The sequence below is a fragment of the Ornithodoros turicata genome, chromosome 4 (genome assembly GCF_037126465.1).
Source record: "Ornithodoros turicata isolate Travis chromosome 4, ASM3712646v1, whole genome shotgun sequence".
NCBI lineage: Eukaryota > Metazoa > Arthropoda > Arachnida > Ixodida > Argasidae > Ornithodoros > Ornithodoros turicata.
The window spans coordinates 1,240,115-1,267,195 of NC_088204.1; the positions used below are offsets into that span (position 1 = coordinate 1,240,115).

The following is a 27,081-nucleotide window of genomic DNA, read 5'->3' on the forward strand; positions in this document are numbered from 1 at the left end:
CTATACCATCGGGACTTGTGACGTGAAAAAGCACGTCCGTGATCTTGGCCACTATACAAATTCTTCCAGAGCCCTCCTGCACACTGAAGCACAGGAAAGACAGCGTCATCGAAATAACGTAACGGGCCCGTGCAATGAACCCGCCCCGGCCGACCCGTGCTTCTGAAGCACGCAGTGAAAGTGTTGGCGCGATGTGGGACAAGACGTAGTGCATCCGCCGACCACCCCTCCCAGCTGCGAAAGAAACTGGGTTATGCACCAAGACGAAACCACCTTTCGCTCAAGCGCGGTATATAAGCAGATCCTGTTTTCTAGCAGCCTCATTTTCACTGGCGTCGTGCGCGTTCGTGGACATCGGGCTTCCTTCTTTCCAGGGTAAGGATGACACCCCTTGGATTATTACTATCTCTTCTGGTTGGTTACCGATGCTCGGGGCTTGTGGAGTCGCTCTTCTGGAAATAAGGGTCGGCGTTTAGTGCGACACCTACTTTGGAAGACCTGATCGGTGCATTAATTGGTGAGATTGGGTGTGCTACGAGTGATTGTTTGTTTCCTGTAAAAAGCCACGTCTTTTCGTAAGGGAGCGAGACTCGAAAGTGACAGACAGTGACATCAGAAGAGGGTTGGTGCGACATTTACGTGGGTATACGGGCATGGTCTCATGGGTTACGCCCTACCAGACGCGCAGAGAGGCAACCGTCGGCAAGCTACAAAGTTGCTGTGCTAGACTTTTAGGCAAAGGAATTACTTAATGTTCGCATCACATGGTAGCTCAAGAGCTACCATGAGCTACGTCGTGAAGCGTTTCGCAATGCATCGTTGTCTCGTATTGAGCTTCAAACGAAATACTTACACAGCTGGTGGAGCCATTGTAGGCAATGATGTGGAATACAAGCAAGTTTCGTGACAGAGCTCTGTAGGTGAAGCCCACAGTAGTACGGAGCAATCCGGTCATTAATGTGTCTGATAGCTCAATAGAGCATGCCATACTGGTCGATAATATCCATCTGTAGAACGCGGTGTCCTATCAGCACACATTGCTGCTGTGTCAACTTGGGAACCAAAAAAAAGTGCGAATGCCAAGGTTATGCTGGTTCACGTCTTTCTCTCTCCAAAAGAACTGAAAGTTTCGGCATCTGCCAAAAATGTTGTATTATTCGATGGCTGTGGCTTTGTGGAAGGACTGTAAGAGAATGTTGAAGTAAGGAGTGGCTAACCCCACATGGTACCTGAACAACGCTGTCAACCTGCCTTTCAAGCAAATGGGGCATTAGACGTGAAAGTGGATCAGTGGGGACTCCCGCGGTCATATACTTCTCAAAACCAATCGGAAGAGTCTGTAGCCCGGCATCTGCGTCACGTTGAACATGTTTTTTTTTTTTTCTTTCAGTCTCTAATATATAGACTGCAATATTGTAATGAAATTAATTATAGATATTAAAGTTTGGCGACCCCACGCGGTTTGGTTGTTGTATTGATGTGGCGCCTGTCGATAGGAAGACCGGTGCCGGGATTCGAACCAGGCCCACCAAATTTTGATCGAATTCCAAGCTCGGGAGAAGTGAACGTCACGACTGAGCTACTGAGGTATACGTCGTTCTCGATCGTTAAACGATAACAGCGGGTTCTCCGCTGCTGAAACCACGGCATTTGCTGCTCGCGGCTTCAGAGTCACCCCATTCTCGGACTACAAACCATCTTGAACCATAGAGGCACACGAGATTTATCGTACCTAACGTACATCATTCTTGAACATAGAACAACAATTATGTACAAACAGCAACAGATACGTGATGACATCGAGGGTTTCAAATCACGAATCGCGGTACGTGAGTGCGACGGGAATGAAATGGATGAGTGATGCCTCCGGTCTATTGAACGCATGAGTGCAGCGAAAGACCGTTTCAACTCAGGTTCAACAAGATTCAGTTGGGTCAATTGAACGATAGGGACATAACATTCGTCGCCGGCTTGGTCTTGTATTAGGCCTAGTTCTCTTTACGCAATAAGTGGATAAGTCGAAAAAACCCAAACCAAGAAAACTTGAAGCAGGTGAACGTTTGGTAATGCGATTGCAACTGGTGTTCCTCCAACAACGTCAACGGTAAATGTGACATAGCAAAAAACAAGATCATCCTTTTTCAATGGAACACAGCGTGCACAAGGTTTTCACGAGTCAAGCCTTCATGCTCAACAATTGTCGGTACGCGAGATGAAGCCGCCTGCCTGTAGTGGGGTATGTCCACAATAGGGAGCTACCGGGGGCTGCTATGTAAGCAGTCTCAAAAGCAGTATTCTCCATCATGATCACCATATATGACATATTTCTTTTCTGAATACAACGCCCCGTAGCCCCCTCTTAGCACGATCATGCGAAGGAACAGACTTACGCGAGTTGTGTGTAGAAAAGATGACTGTCCGTTCCACTGAGAAGCCATTATACCCTCCTTGTAGCGAGGTATTTAGATGCCAATGTAACAAAAAGTCGAGAAGTCGACTTATGGGGGTATGTAGAGCAGACAACTACGATGACAAGCGACGCCATAGCTAAAGTCTGCGGACGTAATTTTGTCCACTGAAATCTCAGCATATATTTCACGTCGCTCGATGACCTGTCTATAAGCAACTTGTACCGTACCATACCATACCACACCACCAAGTTCCTGGAGTCTAACTTGCAACCTTTGGACCATAGGCATGTCACGAATTAGATTCCGGGTAGCGTTATCCAAGCCAGCTGAATTGCGTCCTCCGTTCTTGCGTATAGCGTTTCCGCTGTTCGGTGTATTCTCCACGAACCTCTATATGTCCAGCGCGGTTTCGCCTGGTTTTGACCAACAAGGCTGTCAGCAACGTCTATCGCCTATATAGTGTCATTTGTTGATGCCGTCCAAGTCTGTATATCACCCTAGAATATCAGTCTTCAGCGTGAATGTCATGGCTACACGTACGTTATCAAGGTCAAAGCATCGTACGCTATCACGTGGGCTTTATGCTCTACCGCGTTCGAGTGCTCCAGATTTTTAGAGGGAAAAAAAAAAGTGAAGCAAGTATCAGAGAGCCTACCCGCAGTTACCCGCACATCGTCACGATTTGCGGGTAGGAATTCGTGATCGCTGCGGGTAGCGAGTAAAATGCGGGTGCATACCCGCAATGCGACCGCGGGTAATGCGGGTATACCCGCATTACCCTCACTCCATGGCCAACTAAGTGATCCATCTCTGTCACACGCGAGCTCAGCAGTGCCGTATGTCGTTGGCCGTATAAATCCATGTGCCTGACTGCAGCAGGCAAGTGCTGGCGGGCGAGTTCGATTATTAATGCGGACATATATATGGTTCTCTGTTGAATTGCAGTTCTATCGGCATACGATTGAAGCCGTCAGAAACACGTAGACAGCACTCAGAATTTCCATTGTTTTAAAATAGAAACAGCGATGAAGTGGACGAGGAACACTTCCCCCTGCAGGTCCCAATGCGGGTATACAGACAGCACTGCGGGTCACACACGCGCGGGTACTGTGCGGGTCCAAGTTTGCTTACCCGTACTCACCTCTACTCATAACTGCAACCAACCCCTCCGCGTATTCACTTTCTCCATTATACAGCGCAAACTGGAGCTGGTACTGACAACTGATTTACTTGACGAAAGCCAAATACAACTTGTTCAAGGGGGATGGAGCAAGTGCTTATGGCTTTCGCAAAGTAAATCAGTTTCCGTCCGTCCCGTAGCCTTCTCTGTGTTTGTCTCCAGTTTGTGCTGAATCTCCACTATACACGTAGCTTGTTACAACTAGCCCAACAAACTGTATTATTTTTAACTATATCCCTTTACATATCTCAGCTCATCACGACGCTCTAATAGTAACTATATATGACGTAAAGCGACTAGCCGCATTGTAATTGTGGCTTTCGGTTACCATTCAGGCTAACCACCCCCCGTAGGAAGCTTTGAATCTTCCGTCGTCGAACACGGATGCACCGCCATTTCATTTCCATAATTTTCCGCACGGGGAAACCGGTAGTCCGAAACGTCGCGAAGAATATATTTATAGGATCTCTTTCTCTCTTGGGCGTCCGACACTTACGCGCACAAAAAGAAAAATGTTCCGCCGGGAGGTAATTCAGCTATGATTATTTTTCTCCGCCGTGCCATAAAAAGCAGGCACGATACGACTTTAAAGAAAAGCAGAAGGGGGCAAGTGTCCCGCAGAAAAAAAAAAAACGGGTTCGTCTGCATTTATCGTCGAGGAAGTTAACCCCTCAAAGGTGCTTCCGTTTTCCATGTACTAGAGAAGGTTTTCACGAGCGCTCCAAAACTTGTTTTTTCTTCGTCTGGCGAGCGCTGTGTGTGTTTTGACGGTACAGTCGAGTAAAGACAGTCTTAGCACACCAAATTTCTCGACCCTCTCGATTTAGACACATATAGATGTAAATTAGTCAAAGAAGATTACCCGTTCGCATGCTGAGCCCACGTCTAGAAGGAAAACTGACCATTCCTGTAATAGCAAGTAGACGGAAAAGCCTCAGGCCGGGGGTAGCCGATATATCGAACAGTTCGGTATATACTGTCCCGACTTTCGATCTTTTCCTTTCGCCAAAGGACTTTCGTGTTCGTTAGCTCCGTCGTATCAGTTAAAGTAATCTAGATTTTGCGAAGTGTGCAGCGCACCAATGAGCCTTGCCGGATTTGAATTTCTGATCCTTCTATCTCGGTCACGCACGGCTGATTCGTATCAGTCGGACATTGGTTCAAGATAAGTGAAATACCGCTAGCCGTGTCGTAATATAGGAAAAAAATTTCTTAAAGAAACACCCCAGAGTTGTCTACCGGTTACGCGTTCAAAGTGTGCGTTCAGTCTGTGCAGCTGCTCGTAATTGAGGAGTGTCATATGTGGGTAAAGCTCAGGGTTCGCCGAATGGACCCAGTTTAAAAAAACCCACCCGGGTTTTTTTTGGGTCCACCCGGGCTGAAAAACCCAATAAAGCCCACACGCGGGTGAAATACAGAAACGAAGGGAAAAAAAGAAAAGAAGGAAAAGGGACGACTGCTTCGGAGATTCCTTTACCGTAAATTCTACAGCGGCAAACAATTACTTCTTCCAGAAACATGAAAAATAGGTGGAGAACGGCTGTTGCGTGTCATATGCAGCAGTTCGGAAAAAAAAATCCCAGCACCCGAAAAACCCGAAAAAACCCACTGGGGCGGGCTTTTTTAAAAAAACCCGGGTTTTTCCGAACCCAGCAGTACAACGCATCCGTGAGGCGAAACGGCATAAGGGGTTTCCCAGCAGGTAGCCCGGAAGATACTGGTCTTCCACACGAGTGTCTGTCAAAAGCAACTGTCTCCTCGTAGATATGCCTGCCATTAACTGTCGAACCGTTCCTTTGTTGTTGCTCCCGAAGAAACAAAAGACGTCGACCTCAACCCTTCCGGGATGCAGAACGCGTGTCACGGTTTGCTGCTCACTTGTGCGTGATCTACCGCCAATAGCGGTTGCGTAAGTAACTATACAATATGAGCGAAAGCATGACGGAACGCTCGCGGAAAATAGGCTTTTGCATGTGCAAGCGCTGCGCAATTATGAAAGAGTAAAGAACGCACACTCGACCCGTTATAATGCGTACACTTCGTGATACCGTCTCGTGCAACGAAAGAAGCGCTTGTGAACGACATGTTACCACGCAGACGACACTTGTGAGTCGGCTACCAGACGGCAATTAACTGAACGAGCACGTTGGTATTGTTTGGTACAATTTCTGTAGATGACAAATGGAGGGGTCTCATTTTACTGAAAAAAGAAAAATAAGGATTTGCTTTTCAAGTCCAGTTGCAGCTTCCTTTCTCCCGTCCGCTGCGACCACAAGTCAGTTGCAGACGACAAGTAACTGAACGAGCATACTTAGCACTGTTGGAGAAGGATTTATTTTTTTGTTTATTTTAGGAGGACAATTTTGTAGAGAGGTTCCTCGTACTACTAACACAAGAATGTTATTGTGTAGCGCAAGATAAACGCAAGAGGGTTCTGTGTGCAATCGAGTGTGACGTTACACAAAGAAAGGTGCGATATCAAAGTATTCGGGGCTTTCCAAGGCGGAGGAAATTGCGAGAAAATAGGCAGAAAACCGCTTCCTACAGAGCGCCAGGCATTAATATACCTTTCGGACCAAGTTTTTAAACCATTTTCTACGTAGTCTGCGAAAACTCTTCCGACGCTATTTCACCAAGGTTGTCTTCAGACCCTAAAGACAATTGAATTAAAAACAATTAAAAACCCCCAGTGCTGGGTAGGACAAGGACAGAGGATAAAAGGACAAGGGCCGGCACCTTGTCCTTTTATCCTCTGTCCTTGTCCTACCCAGCACTGGGGGTTTTTAATTGTTTTTAATTCAATATGAACCAACCAGCCCAAACGCTTACTCTACTAAAGACAATCACAGACTTGTTCCTGCGGGCCAGGTGGCGCGAGTGAGGAGCAACGTCAGTGCCCCCAAAATAAGCAACGCGCCACAGTTTAGCAGACGACGTGGCACTTGCAAATACATGGTCTCGAATTGTTTGCACTTAGCAAGAAGCACCGCTTTTTCTGTGGATTTCCTACAGGTTTTGTAGCTCTCCCTGACGCGTACCGCTTGAAACACCATGCTGAGAACTCGGTTGGGCCCGAAATGGCGCTGTGCAAACCTTGCTGCAACAGCCCTACAAGGCTTGTGTCCGAGGCCCCTAAGACAATACTAGCTTAATCTCAAGGGAAAACGAGCACACTGCAACACTAACAGAACGATATAGAGATCAATCGTGCATAAACAGACACAAACTGTCCTATTCTAAGACGGCGATCGCGCTTCGATAAACCCTCTCGTCTGCCCGCCCTTTCCTCTTCAAATCCGACCTTCGGAGACAAACATTAATGAGAGGGACAGAAAGCAGAAGCGAAACCGAAAGTGGACCCAAACGCTTCGTGTTCCACTTAAAAAGCTATTTCCGCTTCGCTATATCCGTTGATGACGCAGGCGTTTTGTGGGACACGCAACAATGGCAGATGATGAAGGCTTCCGCGACGTCATCTCGTCTTTCACGATATCTGTCTTTCTCTTATTCGTTCGACTTTTTTCGGCAAGAAACTTACCAGAGCAGCATAGATGGCGTTTTTTGCAGTTCAGAGAGTATGTATAACTCTATAGTCTATAGACTATAGAGTTATACATACTCTCTGAACTGCAAAAAAACGCCATCTATGCTGCTCTATCGCTGCGCCATCTATGCTGCTATATATAGACTATATAGTATAGTCTATATACACTATAGACTATAGTGTATATAGTCTATAGACTATATACACTACTCAGTATAGACTATACTGAGTTTACCGAGTAGACTATACTAAATTTAATTGACTCTTTAACTAGAGGCTTCCGGTGAAAAGTCCAGGAGGGAAGGATTTTATTGGGTGAAAATGAGATAAGCTAGTTGTCGCCTTGATCTCTGCTGGTTCTGTGAATAATCTGTGAATAATCCACATAGGCCTCTGACGGCTTAGGTCATGCTCTCCTGAGGCGCGCTCTTTTGGTTTCGGCTCATTTGCAAAGCAAAATCCGGCCATGGATATTTCGACGCTCGTTTCGTCATTTTTAAAACAATGCCCCTGAACGGGTATTGTCTCCCATTTTGCTGTCTCACTTTCGCCCGAAAGCCCCCAATGGAAGAGCTCATTAATGAATTTTAGGTACCGTATTTTCACGCGTATTAGCCGCGGCTTATGCGCGATTTTTTCTTCTCACGGCCGCCCCGCGGCTTATCCACCGGTGCGGCTTATCTGATGACTATTTTTTCCTGGCATTTTCCCCATACGCCGATTTTAACGAAAGGGACGACAGTGTCTCTGGAACAGCACTGCCCTGCCGATGCACGAACAGTGCGTAACAGGGACGGGTCCACATTCGAGTAGATTGATCTTCGTGGTGCATTCCCGCAAGCAGCTTTAAGGAAAGTGGTGACAGTGATTCACGTCTTCTGGAAGATCACTGACCCATCAGTCCACGAAAAACACCCGACAAGGGCACAATCCGATCTTGGTAGAACCCCAGAACTGACCTCCTCTGTTGTACACTGTGCCGATCCCGGAGTATGGACCACAGGGTTTATGGCCTTCTCTATGGTCTCCTTTGTCGCACAAATCAGTCGTCTCGTATTGTCCGCGGCTTATCTGCGGGTGCGGCTTATCTGCCAGAAAATTTTCAAAACGTCCCAAAAAACGCGTACTGCGGCTTATCTGCGGTGCGGCTTATACGCGTGAAATTACGGTAATTACATAGTTACATACCCTCTTCGGTCCGCCTGGTCGTAAAACTCAACTGCAGAAACAGAATCTATGCTGCTCTCGTAGCTTTTTCATTTAAAAATCTAACGAATAAGAAAAACACCCTGTAATGTATTTAGGACAGCCGGAGATAGAGCCCCGGGCCTCTTCAGGGGCCCGTCCGACCCAACGCCCCACGGCTGTAGGCATCGCACCGAGACGCGAGGACGGGGGCCCGGGCAGAACTCGTCCCCGGGGCCCGTAATTTCTATCGCCCGCCCTATTCAGGACACGACATGCATCGTGAGCAAGGATCCGTACGATCCTTATGCTCGTGACGTATACTGCAGAGTAATAATCCAGTGACGTTCCATAATACGTGCTAACGCAACAATTGACGTAACCACATAGACAGTTCGATGTCCGAGAGTAGTGCATGTGTGCCAGGAGGACTGGTTCAGAACGAAGCTCGCAGAAAATGCAACGTTAAAACAGCACGGTATCTAAAGCAAAATGAAGTTCGCAAGTTTCAGGTCCGTTAAATGAATTTGTTCATAGTTGAGTGATTCCACTGAACGCTTCCGCCAGGAAAGAAAAATGATAATGAACGACGCTCAAAAAGCGGGCCCTTTTTTTAAGGAAAGTGACACATACTCTTCGGCATTGAACCAATGAGGATAGAATAAGGCGTTTTTCTTTTTTAAGCCAAATTCTCCTTACAACCTAGCTCTCGCGGCAGTAAAAAACACACGGAGCGAAGACAGGTTGACGTATCCGATACGTTCTGCCCGAGATCGGTCCTGTTACGGTTGCTCGAGCAGAGCAATAATGCGAGGCTGAAAATAGGTCCGGCTACGTTGCGTCTACGCGGCTATGGGTAAAATGAAAGCGGACAACGTTTAGAAGGCACAGTGCGTGACCAACAATTTTGATTTCTGCCAGGCTATGAGGAAAGACCAGATAGGATGAAGAAATACACCCAGAGGCTTCAAAGGCTCCAAGAATCAAGAATATTCCAGTTCACATACACACACACACACACACAAAAAAAAAAAAAAAAACTGCGGCAGATACATGGTCTTAGAAACCAAATGCAGAATGGATCTACCGATTTCGCTATATACGCCATCATCGCAATCACTGTAGACCATCATTGTGTCACACGTGTTTGATTGATTACGTTCGCACTAAAAGGGTGTCGGTCACCCGCACTTCCCATACACGCTCGTGAACTTATGATATACAAAGTAGCTGCCGTGTGCATATATCGCTGTAAGCCGCGTAAATCAGTAAAACCGTCATCTCAACGTAACTTGTAACTGGGGGCGTAGACATTTCAGGAGGTCGCTTACCGTGTATTCACACGAGCAACATTCCCCCAGAAGCGGAAGATGTGAAATGCGTCATAGCTTTCTGCTGTCGCGTGAGCGCGGGCGCTCAACATCGTGTCTTCACGTACACTGCTAACCGTGGGGAATATCCTGCTACACAGCCACAAGACATTCCGTAGCAGACGACAGGAAAACACGCTGACGGTGTCGTCTGCTAAATGCGCAGTTCGCCGCTCCCGATATTCCGCACAGTGTGAATGCTCAACATAACACGGGTCAGAACTTCGGCTCTGTGAGCAGTGTTTTCTCTTTTTCTTCTACTAGAATATTACGTCAGGATGTGTGAATACACTGTTACTATAGCAGTGTTCAACTTGAGCAGGAAAAGAAACCTAGTCCGTCAGCTACATACGCCGTTGGAGATCAGGAGACGCTAATAGCGCCACCATGCGCCATCATTAGGGTATAGTGGCAGGGGAGGCTTCGCGCAGTGGTTGCGACAGGTCATCTCAGATAAACGTAAAGGACGGTTCTTTGCACCGATGCAAAATGGGAACCGTGATGGAGAAAGGGCTCGCCGTTGTCACAGAGGTGGCCAACGTCACGACTGACGGGAATGTGCGTCCTGGGCCGACTTCAAAGGGAGCTGTGCCGACATATGCCTGAAAGCCCAGGAAAAACCCAAGACAGCACAGCCGGCACCGGGATTCGAAAGTGGACTCATGCGGCTCTGACATCAGAGCCGCCAACCAGTGAGGAAGCGCGCGATAAGTCACGTGCTTACTGCTGCCAATGGGAATCGACGCAGCTCTGTGACGTCCGCGTTTCGCTCGGGAATGTGTTCGAGGGCATGCATCGCGCTAAGTACGACACGTAGAAGAATAATTCTCTTCCCTCGCTATTCTGGCGTACAGTACAATGAATCCCCAATGTAATGAACCGCATCTACGAAAATATCGCAACCCCTATAAAAGACAATACAGAAGCAGAGTGAATATGATGGATTACATTGTCTGGCGCAGGAGAGAGCGTGACCTCTCTGTGTCCAGCAATCCTATTTGCAGCGCAGTAATATTTCGAGAGTTGACGGACTAGATTTATTTTCCTTCTTAACTTGAACGAGAGTACTGCTCTAGCAAAGAATACAATGTGGTCGCGTTCACGCATGTGACGAGAGACTTCTCCCTTTCCAGGTATCAATCAAATATGCGGTTAGCAGTACTGGCAGTGCTGGCACTAGCCACCGTAGTGGCTGCAGGCGTCAGGGTAAGTGTCCTGGCTATTTTGTACCGAGATGCTCAGCATTTAGTGGTGTAGATTTTACGACAACGCTCACGCTTTCCTTTACCCCCTACGACGTTGATTCGAATTTCCCAGCCTGCTAGCGCTGGAACAACGTACTATTCGCGTTCACTGGCAGCGAAATACAAGAGTGCAATATTTACATCCGTCGCGCGTTAATTGCCGAGATCCATTCGTCCAGGAAAAACGTCAGGTGCAATATCAGCCCGAAGCCGCTCCCCGAGGCAGCGCACCACAGAGCCAGGACCAATACGCTCAGCAGCAGCAACTGCAGGGCTTCCGCCAGACGGCCCCTCAGCAGCAACAGTACGACCAATCTGCCTTCCAGCAGCAAGCACCCCGTGGAAGGACCACGGTGCAGTCTTTCGGCGGCGGTCTCGCTCGTCCACAGCAGTCTTCGCAGCAGGTAACGTTTGTGCCACCGTATAACAACCGGAAACCTTCATGTGCGACATTGTATATTTGTTTCTCCGCTTATGACAAATTGCGCTCTAATGTTTTCTATTCACGTTGCAATCCAACAATGATGTCCGATTCGCCAATCACGGTCGTTTTCAATCGCGTTGCTCTTGTATAGGAGTAGGAAATAAAAAAAAGACAGCTAAAATGGTTCCCGAATATGCGAAGCTAAAGACGGAAGGATACACAATGTTAAGTAACACCGGAAAGTCAGTTAACAGCGTGACGTCAATCCCTAACAGGAGGAGTGAGAGGTGCCGTCTAAAGTCCCTCGATCGCTCGCTCGGGACATCCCTTTTCTCAAGGCCGTACTCTGATGAGCGTATAGGGAATGTAGTTTTCCTCTTTTTCCAGAGAGGGAGTTCTCGCATACTCTCAACATCCGGCGTCTGCTCTTGTCACGTACGCCATCGAATAACTGTCCAACTGCGCCACTATTTTGCGTGGGGTCTTCGATACCGTGCTTAGTAGTCCACGAGGAATAACATTACACCATAGTTTCGAAATCGACTGGGAAAGGATGCGACCGTCCCTTTAAATGATTTTGTCAAGACGAAAATTATCCATTGGGGGTTCACACTGGCACGAATCCAAAGATATATTTCTCCCCCATACAGCAGAGCAGTAACAGCAACAGTCAAAGTGCTGAAGAGGAGGAAGAGGAACAGCCAAATCCTTTGACCCTCCTTCTGGAGAAGTCCACTTTTACGTGCGGTGGAAAGAGCGACGGCTACTACTCCGATAACAGCGTCCAGTGTCAGGTGTTCCATTACTGCGTCGGAGGAGCCAAGCACTCCTGGATGTGTCCGGAGGGAACGGTCTTCCACCAGGTCCACCTCAACTGCGTCCCCGCCAGCCAGGACATCTGCCAGCAGGCGGAGAAGTTCTTCTTCGTCAACGACTACCTCCACAAGGTGCCCCCCTTGCTCATTTTTTAGTCGGCAGAGAGATGCAGTTTTGATTCGTGTGTCTGTTCAGGTTAGTACAGTGAAACCCGCGTATAACGATATTGACGGTAATCGCGAATTCCATCGTTATACGGGGTACATCGTTAAACGAGGGCTGGCCTAAATAGCGCGTCCCCGAAAAGTCGAGTCGCGCGCCACCCCGCGTGTAGCAAAAAAAAAAAAAAAGAGATTCCCCATAGAACCATTGTATATATTGACGGTAAAATCATGAACCATCGTTTTACGAGGAATATCGTTATACGCGATATCGCTATCCGCGGGTTTTACTGTACCCTAGTTAGGAGTATCTCGCAACTGCATCTAGCTACTGTTTTTCTCGCAAACTAGTCACAGTAGTGCGTTACTTTTAGAAAAGCAGCTTGTAACTACAATTAGATACTACTTTTGGTGGAAGTAGCTCTTGGTGGGTGTAACGGTAATGAAGTTGCTCAGGTAGTGGCACGTTTTTCCACGTATCAGTTCCTAAATGTTTTTTTTTCTTTCTTTTTCTTTTTTTACGATATAGCGAGACAGCTCCTGTTGAGTGACTTGGAAAAAAATAACTAATTGCAACACAATTCCTATTTGCAAGAGCTGGCTGTAACTGCAACTTAGTTACGTTTTAAAGTAACTCACCCATGAGTGACATGTGTAAAAACAAAGTCGAATGAATGTAACTGCAATGGTATTTGTACTGTTCAAGCATAGTGTGTTACAAACAGACAATTTCCCATGGGCCTTGACAGCACGGTGGGAGATAGTTTAAGATGATAAAATTCCTGGAATTCCTGGTTGGGAAAAACGGCAACGTACTCGAAGCCTCAACAAAGCTACGCTAGGGAGCCGATGCGAGGAAAATATTGCGATACCTGAGCAACTTAGCAATGCTTGCATTTTACAATTACTTTAACCAAAAGTAGTAACTAGTTTCAGTTACAAGTTACTCGTAATTTAGTTACCACCCAGGACTGGTATAGAGCATACATATGTTCTGCTGTGCACTAGTAAGTGAAAGCTTTTTATAATGTACTGCTTACAGTGGTAGCCATCAGGGAGCTCTAATGCATGCTCTTGGGTTGAGACCAATAAGTGGAATTTACGGGATAGTTGGTTACTTGCAAAAATACTGGACAAGTGAAAACAGACTTTCATTATTATTGCTCATATCCACTTATAATTTGTGCACCTGCTACAGGGCATAAATATACAACAATTTGTTTCCTTATTTAATGCAGCATGGTCCAGACTTCAGGGGCTGCAGATCTGTAAAGTTACCAAAAATTACTCCAGTGACAAAATCAGTGAACTCTATGAAATGTGTCGAAACCTGAAGCTATTCACAAACAGCCCAGCGTTTGTAAAGCAACGCTTTGTTACATATATCTGTGGCATGTGTACTGTCTTTAACAATGACAGAATTTGTAATAATATTAAAATGTGAGTGCGCAAGTCCACAATTTCAGTGATGAATGGGTCACGCGTCACAATGTACGACACTTGGCGTCGTGCCAAGCAAGTGCGCCTGTTTCTTGACACCCACCTTCGACTCATTCATAAATTAAATAACTTGGCAACCTTATCCTGCCTAAAAAGTTCAATTTCTTGCCCAGGAACTGGAAAACCGTGGACCCAACAACACTGTCCTGTACGCCCAACGTTACTACCCCGATGGTTATGTGCTGGGCGACCCATTCACCCTACCATCTGGAGGACGCAGCCAGCCACAGCCTCAGCAGCAGCAGCAGCAGCAGCACTTCCCTCCACAGGCACAGCCACAGCCTCAAAGTCCCCCAGCCTCAGTACCATTCAGGCAGCCACAACCTGCACAGAGGAGGCCACAGCCTGCTCAGTTCCAGCCACAGCAGTTCCCTGCTGCTGCCCCACCCCAGTACACTATCCAGGTTAGTTAAAGATTGATTCATGAATATGTCTCCTTAAGCAGTCGTACATTAAGTAACAAATAAGTACTAAGTAAGCCATACAATGTGATTGATGCAAAGTGCTTAGTACATTATATTTATATTCGAGACTGCTTCAGCTGCTGCAGAATAGCAACCACGGCACCCAGCACCCCATCCTAGCCTGCCACAAAACAATTATCGTGCAAATACAAAGATGACACTACAACTGTTATTAGAGGATATTAATGCTCAAAATAATGTTGTACTTTGGCTTATGATGAATTCCACTGGAAACACCTGAATTTGCTACAGAGGGACAGAATCCGCACCAAAATCGAAAAAAACAAATTATGTTCCTTTCAAGAGTGCGGTGGAAGGTGCTGTAGAAGTTGCGCTTTTAGCAATCAGAAAATGCTCAAGGCAGACGTATGCCTTGCAAGATGCGGAAGTGACACAAAGTGCTTTCACAGCGGAGCACGTAAGGGCGATCAGTCGCAGGGCGAGTTGACCCAAAGCAACCACAAAAACACGCGAATCTGGTCTGGCTCGACCAGAAAAACTTGCAATCTCCATCGTGGAGCAAAAAAAAAAGTCTTCCGACATCAACAGTGGAACTCACCATCAGCCTGACCAGACTTCCCTTATCCACATTCTCCACTTACGAGAGAGAGACTGTTGCGAATGATATCCGCTCTGAACCGCAACAAACTCTCCAGTTTTTAGATTTCTCTGTCGAAACAAAGCGAGCACCCGTTTGACTTGTTCTTAGTGCAGGCAGTTTTCAAAGAAATGCTTCGAGGTGCGATTAGAAAGTGACTTTTTTTTTGTGTGAGCAAATTAAACATGCTATCTCCTTGTGCAATATATACTTAGGGCCTGACTTTTTAGGGTTAAACCCGTATCCGCCCGATATTTACCCCCCGAACGAAATCTGTAAAATTCGGGTTTAACCCGAATCTACCCGAAAACATCCGGGTCGCGTGGCACACTCATAAGTGTGCACTAATATAAAGTTTGATAACATTGCTAAACATTAGTTCCATGTTAAGACAAATTTTTATTAAACAAAAAAAAATCACCCGAATACACCCGAATTCCTGACGACAGAATATGCCGTAACGGGATTTAACCCGAATATACCCGAATTTTCAAATGAAAAATATCACCCGATATTTACCCCCCGAATTTGGCCAAAAATAAAACCCGAAAAAGTCAGGCCCTATATATACTGCGTGGTGCCCCAAAATCCGTTACTAACCACGTAACAATTTGTGCCTCAGCCCCAGCCCCAACCCCAGCAGGGCACAGGCTTCCGTGGTGCTGCCCCTTCCGCTGGCCAATCGGGACGTAACGCCGGCGGAGCCTCTCCTTTCTCCTTCCCACCCACCCGCACCTACACCATCCCCGCTCCCGGTGCAGCAGCTCCCGCTGCTCGTGCTCCAGAAGCCAACCCAGCGTACATTTACCGCCAAGCTGCACCTTCCCAAGGCCAGCACAGCTCAGTCAAGTACGACGACGACTATTAGGCATCCTCATTAACTACGATAGTTCTCCTCATCATCCCTGTTCATCTCCTGCTCATCGTCGTCTCATCACTTGTAATGATTCATCGAACGATCAACTGCAGTAACGTCATATTGAGTCAGACAGCAGCAGACAGTCCCTATTTGGTCCTTGTGCGAGGTACCCTGTACCCCCAGACAGTGGCGTATCTAGGGTGTGGCAGGTGTGGACAGGTGCCATGGGCGCCAGGTGAACAGGGGCCCCATTATGTGGTCGGGTGTAAATGTGCCAGGTCGGGTACTCAACCTGGCATATTCATAAATGATCTAAAGCACCCGCTATTAGAGAGGTTGTAGTGTGAAACCTAGTGCGGACCACACGAAAACGCATCCCCAAGGACATCATGTTAACCATGTTGCCATGGGCACAGGTAGCTCTAGATACGCCACTGCCCCCAGACTGTCTCTCTCGCGTCCTTTTTGCGGGGTTTCCTGTACCCCCAAAAAGTCTTTGTTCAGCCCTCAAGCAGTCGCTGTTGAGTTCCTGCGTGCAATGGCTGTCGTGCTTTCAGTGGAACAATCTTCAGTTGTTGCGCTAGCATTCTTGCGCTCTTGAGCTCTCTAGAAGAAGCGTCGGAATATGCTTCTGTCCAATGATGGCGCAACAGCTTAAGGCTGGTCCTCCACGACGATTAGATGTTAGCTTCAACATTCTGGGTGTTACCTCGAACATGGTGCCATTTGTGAAAAAGTAATTGTAATTAAACTTTTAAGCAGGAGGATAAAGATTTACCATTTACTGTATATCCATTCACTTGCGAGCAGTGGTCACAAAGGTATGAGCACATGTATATGTGTGTGTGTGACATAAATGATCCACGGTATATTGGATAAGGCCCTTCTCTGAAGAATATAGCTAGAACAAACAACACCGCAGCAAGTGCAGTACAGCTCATCACCACTCTGCTTCAAGTGAACCCGTGCATGTAACACTGTGCTGCGTCTGTATTTATTCGCGAGAACCCCAAGCAGCATAGTCAAACTTTTAGCCGCAAGGACTTTTAAAAATTAACTTAGCCGTAATGTAGGCCACGGTTTGTGCTACAGCAGTGGCTAATACTAGTATTTGCAGGGCCCATACTTTGCAGTTGAAGAACTCTGTTAGATGCATTTTGTGATCGCATCGAGAGCAAAACAAAAGCTTGTTGCCATACAACCACTGTTTTTATGTTCACAAAATAAACATTCTTAAAACAAGAAGAAAAAAAAAACAGCTGTCGTTTTTTTATCACCGCATCATCGAGGGAAATAACGCGAGGGTTTTGGAGGCAATGGCAAGAGGGAAAGGGATTACCGGTCTTTGAAAAGACGCAGAATTTTGCAGGTTTGATCGACACTCTGATCGCCTCGTCATTTATTATTTCGAAGTCCGACCCCATCATGTGTGAGCCGTGGCAATTTTTTCGTACACTGAAAAAATTTTAAAACATTGAAATCAAAAATGGGAATTGAAAAAAAAAAAAAAAAACGAAATTTAAAAATTGGAAAATTGACTATCGAGAAAATTTTAAAAAATTTAAATTGGAAAATTGACTATTGAAAAAAATTGAAATTGCCAAACTCAAATTGAAAAAATTTAAAAATGACTGCCAACATTCGAGTGAGTCACAAAAATGTTCAACACTCTATGGAACGACAGAGACAATTGCAACTTCGACACCATAAAGGTGCGTTCACATGTGCCAACGGCATGGCACAACACACAGTAGCACACTTGTGTTGTCCAACTGCCACCAACACAAGTTGGACCGACAAGTTTGTCCCTCGGACCCGCCTACATCGAGGGAGGTTGCCACATTCGCAAAGTTGCGGCCACTCCCAAAAGCACGCTGCATAAAGTTGGACCCACCTCATTCAGAGCGCGCTTTGCTGGAATGCAGTATGCTCGGCTGTTTCTCCTCTACTTTCTTTGATTTGCAGGTGCATGAAAAGGATATAAGAAAAGAGATAAGCTTTCCATCACATTTCCCGGCACCACATGAGGAAAAAATGCGGGACATGCACGGATGTTTCTTTTTTTACTGGGACGCCCCATTTTTAAAAGACTAAATCAGATGGGAATTGATGTTCTAAGCCTGGAACACATAGAAAGGAAAAATTACATACAAAGCCGCAAGTGCCTACGAAATTAGTTATGAAAGAAGGAATTCACTGGAAAGGTTAACCAGCTGTAGGACTCGAACCCACATCTTGTGGATCCAGAAGTTGTGGGTTCAAGTCCTACAGCTGGCTAACCTTTTCAGTGACTTCCTTCTTTCATCGTTCACCGAATCAGAGTGTAGGAATTAGTAAGAACTACATTCGAGACTTAATAAAAAGTGGATGGAGTACCCTATGTATAGGGTTCTTCGTTTTCGGGTTTTATGATTTTTCAAATTCGGTGGGTAAAAATTGGGTGCTATTTACGCGCGACAATTCGGGGAGAAAGCGGACGCTACGATCTCCGTTTGATATGTCATCGGGAATTTTCGGGTGAAACGAAAGGCATATGAAATGAGCCATTGCTGTGACACTTGGACGAGAAGCAGGTAGGGTTGCCACCAGGCCGGTATTATACCGGCACGGCCGGTTATTTGCGCGCTCTGCCGGTTGCCGGTAGGAAGGTGGTACCGGCAGCTTTTTGCCGGTATTTGTGACTCAAGACCTTTCATATGGGCTTTTGCGGGGTTTTCCCTTCAACATTCCACTACAGCTTGAATAAATCTGGAGCATAGCCCCAACTCCGCAGTCACCAGTTCTTCCTTAGTTATTCATTATTATTATTGGGCGATTTCATCTCAGATCAGGCAAGCCGGTCCCCTTTGGTCCTCCGATTTCGTTGATTCTTTTTTATGTTAAAGCCACACCTCTATGATGAACAGTGCCACTGGTCCGAAACTTGAGATCGCAGTAGTTGCCGAGAAAAAAATTGACGAGCGTGCCTGGGTGGCGTCGTGCGCTTCACAGAATCTTCCTCGGGTGGTACTTTGAGAGCGTCTCGTCCGCACCACGAACACGCTAGAGGAGCGCCAATTTTTTTGCGCATTCTACAGATGTCGGACTACCACTTAATTTAAAAAAACGGGCATTTCCTCTTACGAACTGTTCGATAAAAAATCGCGAAAACGCTCGTGAGCGCGATTTTACGTACATTTTAAACTTTTATTGCGGAAGAAGTACGCATGGTAGAATTACAAACTATGCACCAAATGAAAGATAATTAATTGCTCTTTCCAACGACGTATTACACATAAATGTGAGTGTTACTGGAGAATAGGTAGAATAAGACGAACCATGCTGCCTCCGTGAAAATACGCGAAGTTCGTAGGTGAATTCCTCAAAAACCCCACTTTTAATTTTGGTTAAAAAAATAGCATGGAACCCTGATTATATTACCTTTCCAATGGTGTAAAATTTGTGTGTTCTAAAAGTTTAGAACCGAAATGCCGGCGCGCATGAGGAGAGCAGGTACAACGCGATCATGCGGTTCCAACTCCGGCTATACTCCGGCGTTTGTACTGATCGTCGACGAAGGGAACCTGACTTCCACGTATCTATGCTACACTGCAGTTCATCACCTGTTGTGCTGTGATGGAGATTTCGTGCCATATCGTATTTCGACAACGGACAGGCTGCAAAGAAGAAACATTGGCATCAGGTTGCGTGACGCGGAGGCTATATTCTCTTTCACCCAAACTTTGTGCCCGCGTCCCATCGCCTTTGCCGGATGTACATACGGATTATAAGTAATAAGCAAACCCGCACTGGGGACACCAGACGCCAGACTTCCTAACAAAAATGACCTTGCTGCGGTGTGGACAGGTTCGTTTGGTCGCCGTGTGTGGCCAATAATGCACGGACCTGCCGTCGACGATGCAGCGGTTGAGTGAGGTGTCTGAATAACTTTTGGTTCGTCAGCGTTGGAAGTCGTCTCCATGGCTCGGAACATTTATAGTGAGGAACGTGTGTTTTGTGCCGATTATGCACGTCGACATCAGAAAAGGATTCTTCGCCAGAGTGGATTCACAACTGTGTCAAGCCTTGACATCGATGCGCTGAAGGCGCTTCTCGACCCTGAGCGACGTGATGAAGTCTGCGGTGAGGACCAACTATGTAAGAATTGTGTTGCGTACTTTCGTTCAGCAATTAGTGGTCTATCGCAGTCCTCGCCCGTTGCTCTATCTGACACAGACTATGTTCAAAGTGAGGACATTATTGAAGAAATTAATAAGAGTATTTCGACGGCAAATATCGACGTAACTCCGCTGCGGCAGCCGGCGTCTCTCAAAAGGAAACAAATGCCGTCGTATGCGTCACGAAAACGGAGAGAAGTTGGCGACGCATTGAGCAGGTCAATAAGCCGCAGAATAAGTGATGCATATGACATAGACGAACCGACCACCTCCGGAAAAGACTGCACAAGATGTTCTAGCCTTTTGCGCAACATCAGGACCGCTTATCAGAAGTGCACCACTAATCAAGGAAGATGCCAGATTCTTACGCTTCTTCCTGAAAACATGACGAAAAAAGAAATAGTAGGACTGATCCCGGATGCAACGAAATATGTGATAGAAAAATCAAAAAGCCTGAAAGGGAAGCAGGGCGTGTGGGCGATGCCGGACAAGTATGGTGGGCATCCTGTCAGCGAAAACGACGTACAGGTTGCACTCCGGTACTATCTTGAAGACGAAAAGGACTGTTCTGTCCAAAGTCCCAACAAAAAAGACGTAATTCATGTCACCAGAGACGGGAAGAGAGTCGCTGTTGCAAAGCGCTTTATGACTCGTTCTATACGGGAAACGTTTAGCCTGCTCAAGAGTGCTCATCCGGACATCAATATAGGACTGACGAAGTTCTACACACTTCGGCCTAAGTGGGTTCGCACAGACCCACGTCCGGAACAGTGCGTGTGTTTGTACTGCGCAAACTTTGATTTGATCATCGCGGCCATAAACAGTGCGTCATCCATCCAGCTAAGCAGAGACCAACTGAATGCGATGTCTGTATGTCCTGAGCCACAAAGGACATGCTTTTTGCAAGAGTGTCGCAGTTGTCAAGGGGCCAAAACGATCAACCTACAGAAGCTAAGGATCGAGCGTGCCGACGACGTTGATATGGCTCTCTGGGAATCTGGTGACCTCATTAGGAAAACGCTAAAGGCATCGATATTCCTGAAGGCGGTCAGGAAATGTGCTGCTCTGTACACCAAGCATGAATATATATACAACATACAAAGAAGCGCCATTTGGAACGAGAAGGCCTTCGTGGATCCAAGACATGTCATCATGCACTTCGATTTCGCAGAAAACTGGAGAGTCAACTTCTCAAGTGAGGTCCAAGGGCGTTATTGGAAGACGGATCAAATATCCTTATTCACCTGTGTTGTAACGACCATGTCTTCGACAAAAAGTTTTGCCACAGTGAGTGACGACCTATCTCACGATACTGCACATGCCCTTCTTGCCCTCCAAAACATAACCGAGGCTATAGAAGACATCCTGCCCGTGTTTTCCCATGTGATATACGTGTCCGACGGTGCTGCAGCGCACTTTAAGAACAGATACCAGCTCTATGAAATGGGGAAAAACAACTTGTTGCTGCGATGGATTTTCTCTGCCAGTGGCCATGGAAAAAACGCGTGCGATGGTGTCGGGGGCTCTTTGAAACATATCGCAAGCTTGCATAACTTGCGATGTCCACCTGCTGAAGCTATTCAAACCGCTGAAGATTTTGTGTGCGCTCTCAAAAAGAAGGAACACGCAACGGAACTGCTGCACATTCCGTCGGCTCAGGTTGCAGCCTTTCGAAATTCGAAAAAGGATGAATGGGAACTGGTTCGGCCAGTGACAGGGATCCGTTCATCCCATGTGTGGTACAAAGCATCTGAAGGTCATGCAGTATCTGGAGTTCAGCTAGCAAGAACCGCCGAGGACATGTTTGAACCTTGGTCATAGCTGCGTTGTTTTCAGCCCGCCGAACGATCAGCACACTACGTCTGGCTGGTGATGTGCATACAAATCTATGCTTTCCAACAGGACCAGTTTGTAATGCCGCTCACACATAGGTGACATTTGTTCCCGATTTCCGCATTCCACTTTCACAGCTGTGTTTTGTATTTAAAATGTACATACGGCTCTTTCATGCACTGTAACTATATTTTACTCTTGTTTTAGTGTCTTTCGTAAATTCTCTCTAAGGGTGAGCGATAGCAAAGCCAGTCACCAAATAAACCACTCTACCGGCTTGCAGTGTTGTATTATTCCTGTACATGCGGATCAATATATTAGGCCAGCTGCCCTGCTTCAAGGTCGTTAAATACGGACCACATCTCAAGCGCCTGTCAACAGAAAACAAAGGATTAGAACGGAAGAACATGGAACCGTCGGGCCGCGTTGTACCTGCTCTCCTCATGTACGTAACATACTAGCAACGTTTGTTCTTTGCACCCTGTCCTAGTCGAAATACGATATGGCACGAAATGTCCATCTCAGGCACAGGAGGTGATGAAAGCCAGGTTCCCTTCGTCGACGATCAGTACAAACGCCGGAGGGTGGCCAGAATTGGAACCGCATGACGGCGTTGTACCTGCTCTCCTTATGGGCGCTGGCATTTCGGTTCTAAACTTTTAGAACACACAAATTTTACACCATTGGAAAGGTAATATATTCAGGATTCCATGCAATTTTTGTTGCCAAAATTAAAGGTGGGGTTTTTGAGGAATTGACCTACGAACTTCGTGTACTTTCACTGAGGCAGCATGGTTCGTCTTATTCTACCTATTCTCCAGTAACACTCACATTTATGTGTGATACGCCGTTGGAAAGAGCAATTAATTATCTTTCATTTGGTGCATAGTTCGTAATTCTGCCATGCGTACTTCTTCCGCAATAAAAGTTTAAAATGTGCGTAAAATCGCGCTCACGAGCGTTTTCGCGATTTTTTATCGAACAGTTCGTGAGAGGAAATGCCCGTTTTTTTAAATTAAGTGGTAGTCCGACATCTGTAGAATGCGCAAAAAAATTGGCGCTCCTCTAGCGTGTTCGTGGTGCGGACGAGACGCTCTCAAAGTACCACCCGAGGAAGATTCTGTGAAGCGCACGACGCCACCCAGGCACGCTCGTCAATTTTTTTCTCGACAACTACTGCGATCTCAAGTTTCGGACCAGTGGCACTGTTCATCATAGAGGTGTGGCTTTAGCATAAAAAAGAATCAACGAAATCGGATGACCAAAGGGGACCGGCTTGCCTGATCTGAGATGAAATCGCCCTATTATTACACACAGGAACATGTTTCCTCGTATTATCTTGAGCTATCTCTCTGTTTTCTGTGTGTGCTCTTCCACCCCTCACCCACTTCCCTTTCCTGCGAGCATTTCCCCTTTCCCTCTATTCCACCTCCTCTCCCTCAGCCGGTATTTTTCACTACGAAAGGTGGCAACCCTAGAAGCAGGGAACTTTATATTTCCGCTCGGAACTGGGGCAGTGAATGACCGCGGTATTCAAACCCTTGCCCGAGCTCCACAAAAGCCCGTCTTTCGCTTCTGCAGGGGGGGACTATTATAAAAGGAGGACAAATAGGTTGTCACAAACAGCTCTCTTTGCTGATATTACGATTCACTTTTCCGACGGTTTAGCACGCACGACAAGTTGAAGGACCATAAGGATTTCGGGTAGGTATCGGGTTTTACCCGAATTCTCGAAAACTTGTTCGGGGGAAACTATCGCGAAAAAAAATCGGGTTTAACCCGAAAACGAAGAACCCTATCTATGTATAGACCCAGAAGTTTTAGGGTTAAACCCGATTTTCCCCCGAATTTGCACCCCGAATCGAGGTTCACCAGTTTAGGGTTAAACCCGATTTTCTACCCGCAAAACTGCACCTAAGCTCGGCACCTCACGGCAATGACATACTAATTTTTCACAAAATACGCGGTTGATCTCAACGTCTGATACTCTGGATAGGCTGTACAACGAACGTTTGTTCGACAATAGAGCCCGATTTATCCCCAAATTCAGTTTGATGGTAATTTTTCCGCCCGAATTTGCACGAATTTTCGACATCAAGTGATTGACCCGAATTTTACCCCCCGAATTTGGAAAAAAAATAAAACCCGAAAACTCCAGGGTCTATCTATGTAGCATAGAAAGGACTATGAACTGTAATGCCTTACCCTATGCAGTATGAAGGAAAGGAATATGTCGTATATCATGGTGCTCACAGCCACGTACAGGAAGCGGTACCGAGGTGGAAGGTAGTAAAAGTTTATTGCCTGCGCTGGCACAAAGCAGCCCCAGTCTGCCTAGAAAGAAATGGACAGTTAGGGACAGTGCTTACTGATGACGGAGAAGGGTTTCCCGAAATAAAGGATTACATTTGCGATGAAGCAAATCTGGCTCATCGTCCGCTTTAATTGTTGCGATAAAAGCCTGCAGGCACCTGGTTATATGATGAGGCAAATAGGACGAGTTTAATTTCGGAGCTACGTGTATTTTAAGGGCAATACAACCAGGCCTGCCCTGGCGTTACTAGATACACTTTAACGACGACAGCCGCAACTAATTCCACTCTACTTGTACTAAAAAGCTACAGAAGTATGGCAACACAGAGAAAGTAACTTTATTCTGTACTTTCTCTGTGATTTTAGTGCGAGTGTGCAATACAACGACTGCTTTAGTAATTCAATCCTAGCTGCTATCCTAAGCAGCACTAATGATAACGAGAATTTAGTTAGCGGAGCAGTTTGGCTGGCTATTTCAGGACAGTATCGCCCGTGGAAAGATATGAAGCTTAGAAATTAAGCTCGTCCTACTTGCTCTATCGGACAAGAACATTTCCTCAGGGATCTTATTCCTCAAAATTAAACCGGGAAACTAGACTCTGTGCCAAGCTTCCCTGTCGAAAGATAAACGGACGTTCCACAAGGTTAAGAGACAACTGCAAGGTTTACCTCTGGACACAGTGTACATCAAAGCTGACCAATGCGAAATGTAAAATGGTCTTCCCTCCTCATGCTGTTACTCACAATGCAAAAGAGGTAGATGTTGTCCTTGAACTCCTTGACACTCTGTTGAAAAGATTTGTTGCTCAACAATCCGTTGCCCACAAACAGCGTGAACGCCAGGGGTGGACACAGGGCAAACTCGCACGCAAGTTTCTTCCCAACCATGGACAAAGACTTGCCCGGAAACTTCCGGTCCAAGAACTCGTACCACTTGTGACCGCCAAGTCCAAACGCTGCTCCTATTATTAGCATATTTCCTAATTGGAAAAGAGCGGGTGAGGTTAGACGAGTTACGGGTTATGTGACAGTTCCAGAGAGGAAGTTACATCTGCACGCGTCTAGAAGATCAACAAAATGGCCAGCCCCTTTTCAGGAGAAATGTCTGTCATTGGCCGTCTTCGGCGAGGCTGCACATTGTGAACTAGCACAAACGGTTCGAGTTCTCACGTTTGATTCAGCGGAGGTGCAGCCTTTGCACTATACCCGACCATTCGATTCAAATAAAGTGCTGCAGGAGCGTGCCCTGAGTTCATTAAAATGCTGCACCACATCTGACGTCCATTTCTAGCAGACCACGTGAATATGGTAGCCGAGATTACTGGTGATGTCTCATCATTAGGGTTCCGCATTTTCGGCACGTATTCCTGGGGAGATTCAGCGGGTCTCTCTAAGCATTTATATGTTTTGTCAAATTCGAATATTTTCGAATATATTTATTATCAATTCATTTGAAAAAGTTCTCCCAAAAAATAAATGACAAAAAACCAGCACCTCTAATCACTAGGGAGAGTTTACAGGGATGACTCACAGAAGGAGGGCAGCTTAGTAGGAGGACAGAAAGAAATTCCTTTACTTTGTTGGAGGGTTCCAGGTGTACCTGAACACCCTCAACCTACTCATAAAACTGTTACACGGGAAGGCTTCTCCATAAACTAGAAGCTCCGAAGGGCGGTATTCCCCGCATTCCAAAATGTGATGCCCTGGAGGGAAAAAAATGTAATCGGGTACTGGCATTTTCGGCATGTAACACCACGTGCAAGCGTTACTTCAGAGTTTCCAGGAATATACTGAATTTGAAAAATAAAAAATCTGCGAGTGATTTTCGGCAGTTTTTGGCAGGTGCCGAAAACACGGAACCCTACATATCATCGATCTGGAACCAACGTCGTCAAGATAGGCCTATGTTTGCTCCTCGAGTCAATTAATACGACAACAGTCGCTCAAAAAGTTGCGATGCACTGCAGACATCTGTGACAATGATCGGGGGTTTACACGTTTCTATAAGCAATTGGGATCCAGTGTATACTTTGCACAAGGGCAGCACCTGTCATTTATTTGCACTTTCCCCTGCGATTTTTGACTGAGAAGCAACAGCAAATGCTTCTAAAGCAGTCATCTGCAAGACATTGCAATAGCAAAGCATCAATGACCTCTCCTTGAAGCATCTTGTTGGTTTTTAAAACTTTATATGCTTTCCCAATTTCTCTCGGTTTTCATTTCATCCTCCTTGTCTTTCCACATATGCTTCTGTACCTATTTTACGGTTCTGCGTTTATTAAACTTGGTCGCTGGTCGTGCATCCTTTCTTCACGCACACTCCCACATTATGGAGTTGGTCCACCGCCTCTGCTGCGTCTATGTCATTTTCTCTCGTATTTCTACGTATTTGTCTGTATTTGTGTGGAAAGAAGGTGCACTTACTTGCCCTCGCCCAATCATAGCCTGCTTCTTTTCCTCTGTATATTTCGAAGCTTTGTTGAAGTCCATCTCCGACACACATGAAACCTGTGCCCAGTACGACGTTGGTGACGAGCAGATGTTTCGTAAACAAGCTCTTGAGAGCGCCTCGCAACGTGGAAGAAGCTGACATTGCGTACGTTAGAAATGAGAGTGTATCTGCATGCTAACTATCGTTAACATCAACTGATTTCTTGAGACATACCTCCACCACACCACTGAACAGCAGCAAAAACACCGCGTTCGTGGATCGCGATGCGCCGCCTAGCGACTAAAGAGTACCCCGTACGTACGGCTGTTAGGCATTCACTGGAATGTAGTTCGCCCATTAGTACAACAAATCATCTTCCTCATTGTGACTTTTGTTCCTGTCACATTGAATATCAACGCGTATGCTTCGAACACTCTTCAAGTGATATTCAACGTACATACGCAGTCATGTGCAAGCGTTCAAGCAATGGTTCAAGACTATTTTGTGCTCTGCATCTCACTATTTTTACCCCGCTCCCTCCCGCTGATGATGATGATCGTGCTGTCCGTTCCCTTTATATCGGGCGGACAG

At 46.3% G+C, this 27,081-nt stretch overlaps 2 protein-coding genes across 4 annotated transcripts; one reads left to right on the forward strand and one right to left on the reverse strand.

Annotated features, from left to right (window-relative positions):
- Positions 1-309: 309 nt before the first annotated feature.
- On the forward strand, positions 310-15,947 carry LOC135390611 (transcription factor SPT20 homolog). Of its 2 annotated transcripts, none has more exons than XM_064620371.1 (6): positions 310-375; positions 10,824-10,896; positions 11,114-11,338; positions 12,009-12,305; positions 13,949-14,239; positions 15,520-15,947. In XM_064620371.1, exons 2-6 carry the CDS (start codon positions 10,837-10,839, stop codon positions 15,763-15,765), a joined length of 1,119 nt encoding a protein of 372 aa, XP_064476441.1. In that variant the 5' UTR covers positions 310-375; positions 10,824-10,836; the 3' UTR covers positions 15,766-15,947. The 2 variants fall into 2 exon arrangements, with proteins under 2 accessions (XP_064476441.1, XP_064476443.1); XM_064620373.1 differs by having other exon boundaries at positions 12,012-12,305.
- Positions 13,474-26,975, reverse strand: LOC135390612 (mpv17-like protein 2). 2 transcript variants are annotated; one of them, XR_010421801.1, is made up of 6 exons: positions 26,484-26,975; positions 24,804-25,039; positions 23,952-24,080; positions 17,651-17,708; positions 14,040-14,159; positions 13,474-13,601 (listed from the first exon to the last, which is right to left on the reverse strand). XR_010421801.1 is itself a non-coding variant. In XM_064620374.1 (5 exons), the coding sequence occupies exons 1-4, from the start codon at positions 26,650-26,652 to the stop codon at positions 17,652-17,654; spliced, it is 591 nt and encodes a 196-aa protein (XP_064476444.1). In that variant the 5' UTR covers positions 26,653-26,975; the 3' UTR covers positions 13,474-14,159; position 17,651. The 2 variants fall into 2 exon arrangements, 1 of the variants encoding a protein (XP_064476444.1); XM_064620374.1 differs by having other exon boundaries at positions 13,474-14,159.
- Positions 26,976-27,081: the final 106 nt, after the last annotated feature.